We start from the raw sequence: 14,276 nt of genomic DNA on the forward strand, positions 1-14,276 counted from the left end.
CACACAGCATCAGAATTCTTCTAGGCACATTTTACTTTCTAGGCACATTTTACTAAGCAAAATCCTAACTTTAAAAACTATACATGAAATGCTATGATGACTAAAACACCTAAACAGGAAATTTGAAAACTTATAAGCTAAATAATTACTTCACCTGCTGTCACTGATTTGAATGATACTGTATTTCTTTTAAAAAAATCCTTTTAAATGAATTAGTATTCAAGTATTAAAACAAGCTCTGAAAACTAAATTATTTACATATGTTACAGATTGCAAAATCACTAATAAGGTTATCTAATAAATTTCAACATGCAAGTAATTCACTTTAAGTGACATCACATGACACTTATAAATTCCATTTTTTATTAGTCCAGTGAAGCAGTGGGAGTGGGAATAAATTCTTATGACTACAAATAAATTAGGCTTAGTTTTGATTCTCATGTTTCCAGTAACAAAGGCTTCTGAAAAACAAAACACAGAAAACCTCAAAGTGACTAAATTTTGACAAAAAAATAAAATAAAGTTTTGTATTTTTATTTTACCAAACCTTTACAATATTTAAGGTTAATATTTTTCAGTCAAATAATAAATACTTTTCATTAGTAAAAAGTATACTTTTTGGGTATATTCATCTGTTGATCTAGTTTCACCTCTAGATTTTATGGTGAAAAGAATGTGTAACTTTAATGTAAGAAACAAATGCTCCAGAGGTTATCTTAAGAAATCAAAATAAAAGACCTTAACAATTTTTAGAAAAATATATATTCAAAGAAAAATACGTATGATCAATCAACAAATAGATTATAGACCTGTTTCTGCATTCCAGCATTGTCAGCTAATTATTTGCAGATCTGTGGAATCTGCAAACATTCAGAGGCTAGCACTGAAGCTGAAAAACTCCATATAATAATTAAATTATTCTTTAATCCTTGTTATGTGTATAAGGAAAAATATCCAAGAATAGTCACTTTCAAGATTTTTTTTCCAGATCACAGATATAACTTCTATCCTCTTTTGTTGTTAATTTATAGCTACTTCTAATGTTATCTTGGACTGTTTTTTTCTTATTCTCAATAAATGTATTACATTGAGTAGATTAATGTTTTCTTAATTATCATTAAAATATTTAAATCTGTTAGACATACAAATTTATTTGCCTGCTATGAAAGAAGACATGATGTATCACTGTTTTAAAAATTATAATACATTTGGTAGTTTTAGTCATTTTTTAGTTTTTGAGACAGGGTCTGGCTCTGTTGCCTAGGCTGGACTGCAGTGGTGCGATCTCAGCTTACTGCAACTTCTGCCTTTCAAGCTCAAGCCATCCTCCCACCTCAGCATCCTGAGTAGCTGGGACTACTGGCACACACCACCACACCCAGCTAATTTTTGTAATTTTTAGGTGGAGATGGGGTTTTCACTACCTTGCCCAGGCTGGTGTCAAACTCCTAGGCTCAAGCAATCCACTTGCCTTAGCCTTCCAAAAGTTTACTCATTTCTAACAAAGTAGTTATAATGTCTACAGTAATCATCTATAGCAATGGTTCTCAGACATTTTGTTGTCAATATTATTACTATTATTATTATTTAATTTTATTTCAATAGATTTAAGGTACAAGTGGTTTTTAGTTACTTGAATTTATTGTGGAGTGGTGAAGTCTGGGCTTTAAGTGTACCCATTACCTTAATGGTGTACGTGGTACCCAGCAGGTAATTTTTCATCCTTCAACCCCTCCCACACTCCCCACTTCTGAGTCTCCAATGTCTGTTTATACCACTTCGTATGCCTTTGCGTATCTACAGCTCAGCTCGCACTTATAGGTGAGAACATATGGTATCTGGTTTTCTATTCAATATTATTGTCAGCTGCACAAGATTTTCTGGGCAAGCTGATGCTTTAGATCCTTGCTACACAAAGTTCCATTGAATTAGCTATTCATTAATCAGTGCTTCTCAAAACTTTAATGTGCATTTGATTCCCTTGAAGATCTTGTTAAAATGCAACTTCTAATTTAGTAGATCTGAGATTCTGCATTGTTTCAGAATGCTCTCAAGTGACATCATGGTGCTAGGCCACAGACTACACTTTAAGTAGCAACATTTTAGATTATCATTAACCTTTTTCAAAGCGGTTTCTTGAAAGCTGTCTAAAAAGGGGGAGATAATTGAAAATATATTTTTTAAAGATGTGTAGGAACTCATTGACAAAAGGAGTGTTCTGAAGTAATATAATATCTAGGCAATATTTTGGCAAATTTCTCCACCCTTTGGGAAACTTAGTTTGTCTTGATGTAAATTTTGCCAATAAATCATTAGCAATAATTTTTTTTCACAGTTTATTTAATTAAGGTTTTCTACATGAGATTTGAGGAAAGGAACAACATGAAGATGCAGTCTATAATTCCTAAAAGAGAAATTTGCCAAAATTTGTCTAAATTTTATAGCATTTCGAAGTACTGAATTTGTTTTAAAAGGTTTTGTCTTTTTAATTTTTCGTTTAACATTATTAATTGGTGAATTCAGCATCTGAACTGTGATTACTACTATGGAAGACCACTTCAGTACACATAAAAATCCAAATACCATTCAAAGTTTTCTACAGATTCAACAAAGTTGCTACCAAAATTCAATAACTTTTTTTGCAGAAATAAAAAAATTTATCATAAAATTCATATAGAATCTCAAGGCACCCTAGTCAAAACAATTTTGAAAAATAAGAGCAAAGTTGGAAGACTCATATTTCCTGATTTCAAAACATTACAAAGCCACAGTAATCAATACAGTGTAGCACTGGCATAAAAATAGAAAAAAACATACCAATGGATTAGAATAAAGAGCTCATTCAATTTCAAAAGGGTCACCTCTTCAACAACAGGTGTTGAGAAAACTGAATACCATGGAATACTATGCAGCCATAAAAAAAGAACAAAATCATGTTCTTTGCAGCAATATGGCTAACACTGGAGGTCATTACATTAAGCAAATATACACAGGAACAGGAAATAAAATGCCATTATGTTCTCTCTTATAAGCTGAAGCCAAATATTGGGTACTCATGAATATAAACATGGACAACAATAGATACTGGAGACTAACGGAGTGAGGAGGGAGAAAAGAAGGGTTGAAAAACTAATTATTGAGCACGAGGCTCACTATCTGGGTGACAGAATCATTTGTATTCCAAACCTCGGTATCCCACAATAACTCAGGTAACAAACCTGTGTTTGTAACCCCTGAATCTAAAATAAAAGTTGAAATTACAAAACAAAAAAACTAGATATCCACATACAAAAGAATGAAGTTGGACCTTCGTCTTACACCAGGTATTAATCTGCCATAATAAAATACCTTAGACTAGATGGCTTATACAATAAAAATTTATTTTTTACAGTTCTGGAGGCTGGGAAGTCCAAGATCAAGGTACTGGTCAAGTAGGTTTTATTCTGAGACTGCTTCTCTTGGCTTGTAGGCAGCCACTATATCGCTGTTTGCTTACATGATTTCTTCTTTGTGTGAATGCAGGGAGAAAGAGCAAGATCTCTGGTGTCTCACCTTATAAGGATACTAATTCTATTAGACCTGAGCCCCATCCTTATGACCTCATTGAACCTCAATGACTTCCTTAGAGGTTCCATCTCAAAACACACACACTAGGGGTTAGGGCTTCAGCATCTGAATTTGGGGCTAAGTGGGACAGAAACATTCAGTCTATAACACATCATATATATAAATTAACTCAAAATGGGTTAAAGATCTAAACATAAGACTCAAAAATATAAAACTTCTGGAATAAAACATGAGAAAAGCATCGTAGCATTTGACTTGGCAATGATTTCTTGGCTATGACACCAAAAGCATATGCAACCAAAAGTAAGAACAAACAAAAGTAAATATAAATACTTATAAATAAATGATATAAACTATATCAAACTTAAAGACTTGTGCATCGAAAGCCACAATCAACAGGTTGAAAAGGCAACCTGCCAGGCACAGTGGCTCACGTCTGTAACCCCAGCATTTTGGGAGGCCAAGGCAGGTGGATCATTTGAGCCCAGGAGTTCCAGACCAGCCTGGACAACATAAGGAAACCCCATCTCTACAAAAAATTTTTAAAATTTAGTTGGTAGCAGTGGTGCACACCTGTAGTTCCAGCTATTTGGGAGGCTGAAGTGGGAGGATCACTTCAGCCCAGGAGGTTGAGCCTTCAGTGAGCCATGAATGATTGTGCCACTGCACTCCAGTCTGGGTGACAGAATGAGACCCTGTCTCAGAAGAAAAAAGAAGAAGAAGAAGAAAGAGGAAGAAAAGTAGACGTATATGTGGGGAAATTTCCACAATCTTTAGTGTAAAAAAACAACATACAGAACAATATGTATAGTACAACCACATTTTTGTTTAAAAACTAAAATAGGGCCAGACGCAGTGGCTCACACCTGTAATCCCAGCACTTTGGGAGGCCAAGGCGGGTGGATCACAAGGTCAAGAGATCAAGACCATCCTGGCCAACGTGGTGAAACCCTGTCTCTACTAAAAATACAAAAATTAGCTGGGCATGGTGGCGTGCGCCTGTAGTCCCAGCTACTCAGGAGGCTGAGGCAGGAGAGTCGCTTGAACCCAGGAAGTGGAGGTTGCAGTGAGCTGAGATCAGGCCACTGCACTCCAGCCTGGCAACAAAGCAAGACTCCGTCTCAAAAAATAATAATAATAATAATAATAATAATTTTAAAAAACTAAAATAAATGAATATATCTTATAGAGATACACAGAGAGGAAGAGAAAGTATAAAAATATTTTTTAAAAAAATATTTTTTTTAATCTGGAAATGTATATATAATGAACTATTGCCTCTTAACATGAACTCTAATGAGTGGAATTAGAAAAGAATAACTTTCACTTCTTACTTTACATACTTTGCAATGAGAAAATAAAATTGTACTCTCACTTAATATTAATAAATCTCTATTTTTACACTGCAAGTTCTAAATTTGGCTACATAATTGTACAAAATTTAATTTTAATGAAGGCAACATTGTATCATGACTTTGAATCAGAAAGTTCTGCATTCAAATCTCAAATTTGCTTCTGACTCCTTGGATAAATTAGCTTAATATCACTGAGCCTCAGTTTTGTCCACCTATAACAAAGGGTTAATAAGAGCTACTTCACAGGAGCCAGGTGCCATGGCTCACACCTGTAATCCCAGCACTTTGGGAGGCCAAGGCTGGTGGATCACCTGAGGTCAGGAGTTCGAGGCCAGCCTGGCCAACATGGCAAAACCCTGTGTCTATTAAAAATACAAAAATTAGCCAGGTGTGGTGGTGGTCGCCTGTAATCCCAGCTACTCTGGAGGCTGAGGCAGGAGAATCACTTGAACCTGGGAGGCGGAGAGGTTGCAGTGAGGCGAGATCACGCCACTGTACTCCAGCCTGGTGACAGAGAGATACTCTATCTCAAAAAAAAAAAAAAAAAAAAAGAAGAATCCTAATTCGTTAGAGTAAGATAATTGAATATAAGCAAATATAAGATAATTGAATATAACCCTACTTCACAGAGTTGTTGGGAAGAGCAAATGTTTAATAAATAAATAAAGATTGTATTTTTTAGTCATTTTCATATTTCCAAGGCCTGCCATGTTGTAAGAAATCAAGTGTTAATTATAATCAGTTAATAATGCATTTAATAACTGTTTACTAATTGCTTACAATATGCCGGGGCTGCATAGTATAAAGGTGACTAAAGCACAACCTCTGCCCTCCAAGAAAGCACAGTCTAGTGAGGTGCAATATCTCAGTTCCCTCCATTCGGCTTCTGATTACAGGTCACCAGACACTACAGAGAAACCCCCACCTTCACTCCTTGCTGACATCCTCAAAAGACTCTGAGAGGGTGGCAACTCTGTTATCATAAATTTACAGAAGTATCCAGCTTATGGGCTAATTCTCAGTGGGCTTAGAACTACTTTAATGCTTGAATTTGCTTACCCAAAATATAAGCGAACTTGAACCATTTCCTCTGAAAAATCCTCAACTAGCCCATCAGGAGATGCACTAATTCTATTGGCCGGGTGGTGTTCAAACCACCATGTGTAAAATAAATTCTGCAGCATCACTTCTCATTCTGTTCTTTTTCTTCAGTTTGCAAACTTAATTTATTCACAACTGCCGAAAATGTTACTGCGGTGATGATTTTAAATCTGAATTCCTTCAATAATGAGAAATGAGTAGATATACACCTCTTGGTTCCCCCTCTACCTCCCCTATCAGTCCTTGTGTGCCTCCTTTGCAGGTTTCCCCTAATGCTGGAGTGCCTGGGACTCAGTCCTTCCACTTCCTCTCTATCTGTACACATTCCCTTGGGGATCGCTTTTACCTTGTTACTTTGGCTTTAAACAACATCTGTAAACTGATGAGTCACAAATTTGTATCTCTAGCCTAGACCTCTTTTCTGCTCAGCATGCCTACTTCAAAGTCAAATCTAAACTTAATTCCTGATCTTGCTTCCAAAACCTCATCCACCCACCACCTTCCCTTCAAAGTTGTTGGCAACTCCATCTTTCCAGTGGCTCAAGACAAACCTCTTTCTCTCATAACCCATATCCAAACTGTCAGCAAATCTTGTTGGCTGTAGCTTCAAAATACACCCAGAATTTGATTACATTCCTTAAACTTCCACTGCCACCACCCTGATCCAAGCCACCATCATCTCTCACCCCAGAGTATGGCAATAATTGATCATATCATTCAATGGCTCAAAATCTTGTAATGAGGCTATTTCATTTAGACCAATAGCCAAAATTCCTACAATGACTAACAGAGCCAAACGTCTTCCACCCAGCCTCTTGATCTTCTTTTCCGTATCTGTCTCTAAGACCCTTGACTACACTGTTCTTCCAGCTGTTTCTGAAATACACAGAGGGGTTCCTGCTTTAGGTTGTTCTACTGGCTGCTGTCATTGCTTGGACGACTCTTTTAGTTAATAATATTCACATACATCACTCCTCATCTCCCTCAAGTACTTACTCAATGTCGCCTTCTTAATAAGCTTTATGCTCACCACATCATTTAAATTTCAATCTCCTCTTTACCTCAGTATTCCTGATCCTCCTTGCAAAGTTGTTTTTTTTTTATATCGTGCATGCTAACATGCCATACATTTTCTTCTTTATTATATTTTGTTATTTATTGTCTATCTCTGCCTGCAAGAAGGTAAACTTGGGGATACGAGAAGAAAGAGTATATTAGTCAAGGTTTACAGAAACACAGACCAATAGAATATAGATATAAACACAGATACAAAAGGACATGTATATATATATGTATGTATGTATTTAGAGAGTAAAGTGCAGATTTCTTTTCTTTTCTTTTTTTTTTTTGAGACAGAGTCTCACTCTGTCAGCCAGGCTGGAGTGCAGTGGCGTGATCTTGGCTCACTGAAACATCGGTCTCCCAGGTTCAAGCAATTCTCCTGCCTCAGCCTCCGGAGTGGCTGGAACTACAGGTGTGTGCCACCATGCCCGGCCAATTTTTGTATTTTTAATAGAGATGAGGTTTCACCATTTTAGCCAGGCTAGTCTTGAACTCCTGACCTCAGGTGATCAGCCCGCCTAGGCCCCCAAAGTGCTGGGATTACAGGTGTGAGCCACCGCGCCTGGCCTAAAGTGCAAATTTCTTACATGCATATACTGCACAGTGGTGAAATCTGGGCTTTTAGTGTACCCATTACCCAAATAGTCAACATTATACCCAATAGGTAATTTTCAACCCTCACTACTCTCCCACCCTCCCACCTTTTGTTGTCCCTAATGTCTATTACTCCACTCTGAATGTTCATTTGTACCTATTGATTATCTCTCACCTGTAAGTGAGAACACACAGTATTTGTCTTTCTGTTTGTCAGTTAGTTCACCTAGGATAATGGCCTCCAGTTCCATCCATGTTGCTGCAAAAGACATGATTTCATTCTTTTTTATGGGCTAAGTAGTCCATGGTGTATAATACATACCACATTTTCTTTATCCAATTATCCATTGATGGACACTTAGGTTTAATTCCATATCTTTGCTATTGTGATCATTGTTGCGATAAACATATGAGTATAGGTATCTTTTTGATATAATGATTTTTATTTTTTTATTTTTTTATTTTTTTGAGACGGAGTCTCGCTCTGTCGCCCAGTGTGGAGTGCAATGGCTCGATCTCAGCTCACTGCAAGCTCCGCCTCCTGGGTTCACGCCATTCTCCTGCCTCAGCCTCCTGAGTAGCTGGGACTACAGGCGCCCACCACCAAGCCCAGTTAATATTTTGTATTTTTTTTTTTTTAGTAGAGATGGGGTTTCACCATGTTAACCAGGATGGTCTTGATCTCCTGACCTCGTGATCCGCCCACCTCAGCCTCCCAAAGTGCTGGGATTACAGGCATGAGCCACCACGCCTGGCCTGATATAATGATTTTTAAAGGAGACTTACTATGAGAAATTGACTTAGGGGATTATGGAGACTGAGAAATTCCATGATCTACTATCTGCAAGCTGGAGATCCACAAAAGCTGATGGTATAATTCCATTTAAGTCCGAAGACCTGAGAACCAGGAGAGTCAGTGATGTAAACTGCAGTCTGAGGGCATGATATTGTTTGGATGTTGTCCCCTCTAAATCTCATGTTGAATTGTAATCCCCATTGTTGAAGGTGGGGCCTGGTGGGGGGGGTGATTGGATCATGGGGGTGAATTTCTCATGAATGGTTTAGCACCATCCCCTTGGTGCTGTCCTTGTGATAGGGAGTAGGTTCTCATGAAGTCCCACTGTTTAAAGTGTGTGGCATCTTCCCCCTCACTCTCTTGTTCCTGCTTTCACCATGTGAAGTGTCTGCTCCCATTTCACCTTCTGCCATGAGTAAAAGCTCCCTGAGGCCTCCCTGGAAGCTGAGCAGATGCTGGTGCCATGCTTGGGCAGCCTGCAGAAGCATGAGCTACTTAAACCTCTTTTCTTTATAAATTACCCAGTCTCTGGGCATGGTGGCTCACGTCTATAATCCCAGAACTTTAGGAGGCCAAGGAGGGTGGATCCCTTGAACTCGGGAGTTCAAGACCAGCCTGGGCAACATAACAAAACCCCATCCCTCCAAAACTACAAAAATTAGCTGGGTATGGTGGCACATACCTGTAATCCCAGCTACTTAAGAGGCTGAGGTGGGAGGATCGCTTGAGTCCAGGAGTTCAAGGCTGCAGTGAGCCAAGATCACGCCACTGCACTCCAGCCTGGGCAACAGAGCAAGCCCCCATCTCAAAAAAATAATAAATAAATAAATAAAATAAACATAAACATAAATTAGCCAGTCTGAGGGATTTTTTTTTAACAGCGATGGAAAGAACAGCCTAATACAGGGCAGAAGAATATCTGAGATGAGATCCCCAGCTCAAGAAGTGAGGCAGGAAAAACAGGAGGAATTCCTCCTTCCTTAACCTTTTGTTCTATTCAGGCCCTCAACAGGTTGAATGAAACCCATTCACATGGGGAAGGCCATCTGCTTTACTGAGTCCACCAATTCAAATGCTAATCTCACCCAGAAACACCCTGACAGATACACCCAGAAACAATGTTTAATCTGGGCACCCATGGCCCACTCAAGTTGACACAAAAAATTAACCATCACTAAACGCAGTGATCTTTGTCAGTTTTATTCACTGATGTATCCCAAGCATTTAAAACACAGTCTGAAGCATGGTGTGTGCTCAGTAAGAATTGCTGAATGAATGAGTGAATGAATGATTGAAGATAAGTGGTGCTAATTGACATCAGGACTAATAATATAAATGGACAGTACGTGCAATCAAAGTAGATAGAAGTAAAATTTCAAAGCCATAAGGTGCTTTAAGGCTCACCCAACACAACCCCTTTAAAACATTTAGAAAACAGAACCAGAGAAATCAAATGTTTATGAGAGATCATTCTGCAAACTAGTGGCAAAGAGTAAAGAAAATCTGAGCCTTTTAGTTTAGTAGTTTTCCTCAGCTCTTCACTACTTCTCTTGCCTAGGGAATGCTTTAGCCTAGATTTCTTGAGGTTCCAGAGGACAGTCATAATTACATTTAAAGGGTGTTTAACTTATTTTTTTCTTTTTCTTTTTTTTTTGACAAAGTCTCTCTTTGTCGAGGCTGGAGTACAGTGGTGCTATCTCAGCTCTCTGCAATCTCCACCTCCCAGTTTCAAGCAATTATCCTGCCTCAGCCCCCTGAGTAGCTGGTATTACAGACGCGCCACCATGCCTAATTTTTTAATTTTTAGTAGAGATGGGATTTCGCCCTGTTGGCCGGGCTGGTTTTGAACTCCTGGGTTCAAGTAATCTGCCCACCTCAGCCTCCCAAAGTGCTGGAATTACAGGCATGATCCATCGCACCTGGACTGTTTAACATATTTATTTCAGGAAATATTAACTAGTGCCTAAGAAATGGTATCTTGATATCTCACACAGTAGGTCCAGGGACCCCAGAACAGACTGAGATGGGTTACCAGACCAAGTGACAATGCCCCTCAGGCTTATGGATCCCAGTCTGTGGACAGTGGCCTCCCAAAATCTATCACAAGTTGTCTTGAGCACCCAGCCCTCTGCAGCTTTCTCTCTCTTTATATGTGACATGTTTCTCACATGCCATTAATTTTAACATCAATCTTAGTGCTCTTTCTGCTCATCATCTTAATGCCTCTTAGTTCAGAGGCAGTTCACACCTTACAAAAGATGTCATTAGCCTTTGCAATACTGAACCAAAACATTACCTAGGAAGAAACGAGTGTTCACTAGTCTCTTCTCAGTGGGCAAATGTCCTCTCATCCTTGCTCTGTCTCCTTTCGCTAGGTGTAATCCCTTTCCTAGCCAACAGGAAAAGTTACATTAGTGAGCACCCAAGTCTTCTTATAACCGAAGTTAATTTCTACTTTTTCCAAATGGTGTATTTACATTCTTTTTTCTAAATTCTTTTTTATTGCAGAGGAAGAACATGAAAAAAAGGGAAGGGAAAAGAAAAGGAAAAAGTCTGAAAAGAAGAAAAATTGCTCAGAGGAAGAGCATAGAATTGAAGCTGTTGAGCTATGATCTCATAGCCACCGATATTTCTCGCTAAGAAGACAGAGGAAGCAATCCATGGGAACTACTTATCCACAGTTAAACAAGAGGAGGGGATAATGAAGAAAGTTAAAATCACTTACTGATTAAACACGATGATAATAACCATTAATGAACTCAATACTCGGGAAAGGCTTCACAACATTTCTGGGACTCAGCATTATCCAAAATATCTATTAAGAACCATATACCATTCTAGCTGCAATTGATTATACAAAAAAAAAAAAAGGCCAAAGTGGTTACACTAATAAAATAGAACACAGAGAAAGAAGAAAACTACATGTGTTACAATTTGGTAAGATAAGCAAACAAACAAAAAATTTAATCACTTTTTTTGGTCCTGCAACACACATGATAATTTTTGTCTTAATTCTCCTAACAAATGATAATGAAAAGCTCTAAGTAACTGTGTTATTGCTTCCGTATCTGAAATAGGTGAAAGAGGGAAAAAACACTATATATTTTTTCAGCTTTACAGAAGAAATTTTGAAAGGTTTACATTCAATGGAAATATTAGCATTGCCTCAGTAGGCTTTAAAACACAAATGTCTACGTTTTCTGAAGCAATATGGTTTACAGAGACATGAGTGTTTGTAAATGTCTCGTCCCAATACTATGTAAATCCTTAATGTGTAAGCATCCAGGAAAAATTGTCATTCTGTGTCCTTTATTCATCCTAAAAGTTGAAAGTTTTCTGTTATTTATAATTTTTTTTTTAATTTGAGAGAGAGGCTGGGTGCAGTGACTCACGCCTGTAATTCCAGCACTTTGGGAGGCCGAGGTGGGCAGATCACGAGGTCAGGAGATTGAGACTCTCCTGGCTAACACGGTGAAACTCCGTCTCTACTAAAAATACAAAAAATTAGCCGAGCGTGGTGGCAGGCGCCTGTAGTCCCATCTTCTCGGGAAGCTGAGGCAGGAGAATGGTGTGAACCCGGAAGGTGGAGGTTGCAATGAGCTGAGATCATGCCACTGCACTCCAGCCTGGGCGACAGAGCAAGACTCTGTCTCAAAAGAAAAAAAAAAAAAAGAGAGAGAGAGGGTCTCGCTTTGTCACCGAGGCTGGAGTGCAGTGGTGTAATCATAGCTCACTGCAACCTTGAGTTCCTGGGCTCAGGTGATCCTCTTGCTTCAGCCTCCCAAGTACCTGTGACTACAAGCATGTGTCATCACAGCCAGCTAATTTTTGTAATTGTTTGTAGAACCAAGGCCTCTCTATGTTGCCTAGGCTGGTCTCCAAATCCTGGACTCAAGCGATCCTCTGCCTTAGCCTCCCAAAGCACTGGGATTACACGCATGAGCCACCATGCCTGGCCTATTATTTATAACTCTTACAAACATTAAACCATCACAATCAATGCTGGCAGCATTATCGTGGCAGGAAGGAATCCACGATACAACCAAAGATACCTACCTGCATCTCATAAGAATCATAGCTCAGGTCTCCATTGCCACAGAGTTTCAGTCATGTGAGAGACTCCCTTTATCTGTACTTACCCCTTACTGCTCACTTTCAAGAAAGATTCAATAAAGATGGCTTTCTGCCATACAGAGATAGGCATACTAGTGTAAACAGAATGCTTACAAAGTTAACCAAGTAGTCACCCAGGTCAGAGTACTAAACATTTAAAAGGGCTCACTAAGTTAGAGAGGACAGAGAATGGGCTTTGGAGATGAGCAGATCTGGGTTTGAGTCTGCTCCAACCTTTCCTTATTATATGACCTTGGGCAAAGTACTTAATTTCTCTGAGCCTTGGTGTTCTCTCTGAAAAAATGAGCATTTTAAAAAATCTTTGCTGGGTTGACAAATGGATGAGAGATAGTATAAGTAAAATGTGTAACTCAGTGCCTAGGATCGTTGCTGAATAACGCTACCTATTATTATTGGAAAGCATTTTGGGACATTTGGACTTTTAAGTTTACTGATACGTTTTTTCAGAAAAGCAGAAAAATCAACAACATGGTTTCAAATACTTGGATGAGGCTCCATTCACTCCCTTAGCCCATCTTACGTATATTACTGCATTGACTGGAAATGGGAGGCACTTCACAATTAGGAATATTGTCAGGTCAGCCAGGCGCCGTGGGCATGCTTATAGTCCAAGCTACTCACAAGGCTGAGGCAGGAGGATCGCTTGAGCCTGGGAGTTTGAGGCTGCAGTGAGCTCCAGCCTGGGTGAAAGAGAAGACCCTATCTCAAAAAATAAAAAATTTTAAAAACCTGTCAAGTTAGATGTTAAAGAGGACATGTAAAATAAAATCTCCCTAACATGTTTATGAAATAGCTGCAAAAGGCTGAGCGTGGTGGCTCACGTCTGAAATCCCAGCACTTTGTGAAGCCGAGGTGGGTGGATCACCTGAGGTCAAGAGTTAGAGACCAGCCTTGCCAAGATGGTGAAACCTCCTCTCTACTAAAAATACAAAAATTAGCCAGGCGTGGTGGTCCATGCCTGTAATCCTAGCTACTCAGGAGGCTGAGGCAGGAGAATCACTTGAACCTGGGAGGCGGAGGTTGTAGTGAGCCAAGATTGCGCCATTGCTCTCCAGCCTGGGGAGCAAATGCAAAACTCCATTTCAAAAAAAAGAAAAGAAAAGAAATAACTGCCAAAACCCCAGGCTATTATTTTGTTACCCAAAGCATAACCAATCTACCAAAGCCATCCAAAATGCTTCAGAAGGCGGGGCGCAGTGACTCACGCCTATAATCCCAGCACTTAGGGAGGCCGAGTCAGGTGGGTCACTTGAGGCCAGAAATTCAAGACTAGCCTGGCCAACATGGTGAAACTCTGTCTCTAAAAATACAAAAATTAGCTGGGCGTAGTAGCCCGTGCCTGTAGTCCCAGCTACTTGGATGACTGAGGCACAAGAATTGCTTGAAGCCAGGAGGCAGAGCTTGCAGTGAGCAGACATTTTGCCACTGTACTCCAGCCTGGGCAACACAGTGAGACTCTGTCTAAAAAAAAAAAAAAAAGTGCTTCAAAAGCAACCGTATAACAGAGACATACTGAACATAGGATTTCTGCCATTCATGTCTGCCTATAAGGATAGACAAACTATCTCAGATAAGTAACTGAGATATTTATTCAACGGTATTCTCATCCAGCATAAAATATTTTTTTCAATGTAGTAACAAACTTACCATCTTTTACTTCAAGTGTT

At 39.1% G+C, this 14,276-nt stretch overlaps 1 protein-coding gene across 1 annotated transcript in view; it reads left to right on the plus strand.

Annotated features, from left to right (window-relative positions):
• The window catches only part of SMIM31 (small integral membrane protein 31), a 49,381-nt gene extending 35,688 nt beyond the window's left edge, over positions 1–13,693 (plus strand). Inside the window, exon 3 of the mRNA XM_054683975.1 lies at positions 10,984–13,693. Coding sequence (XP_054539950.1) covers positions 10,984–11,087 — 104 coding nt within the window. The 3' untranslated portion in view covers positions 11,088–13,693. The remainder of the gene's footprint in view (positions 1–10,983) is intronic.
• The last annotated feature ends 583 nt before the right edge of the window (positions 13,694–14,276 follow it).

This window comes from Pan troglodytes, chromosome 3 (genome assembly GCF_028858775.2).
Source record: "Pan troglodytes isolate AG18354 chromosome 3, NHGRI_mPanTro3-v2.0_pri, whole genome shotgun sequence".
Classification (NCBI taxonomy): Eukaryota; Metazoa; Chordata; class Mammalia; order Primates; family Hominidae; genus Pan; species Pan troglodytes.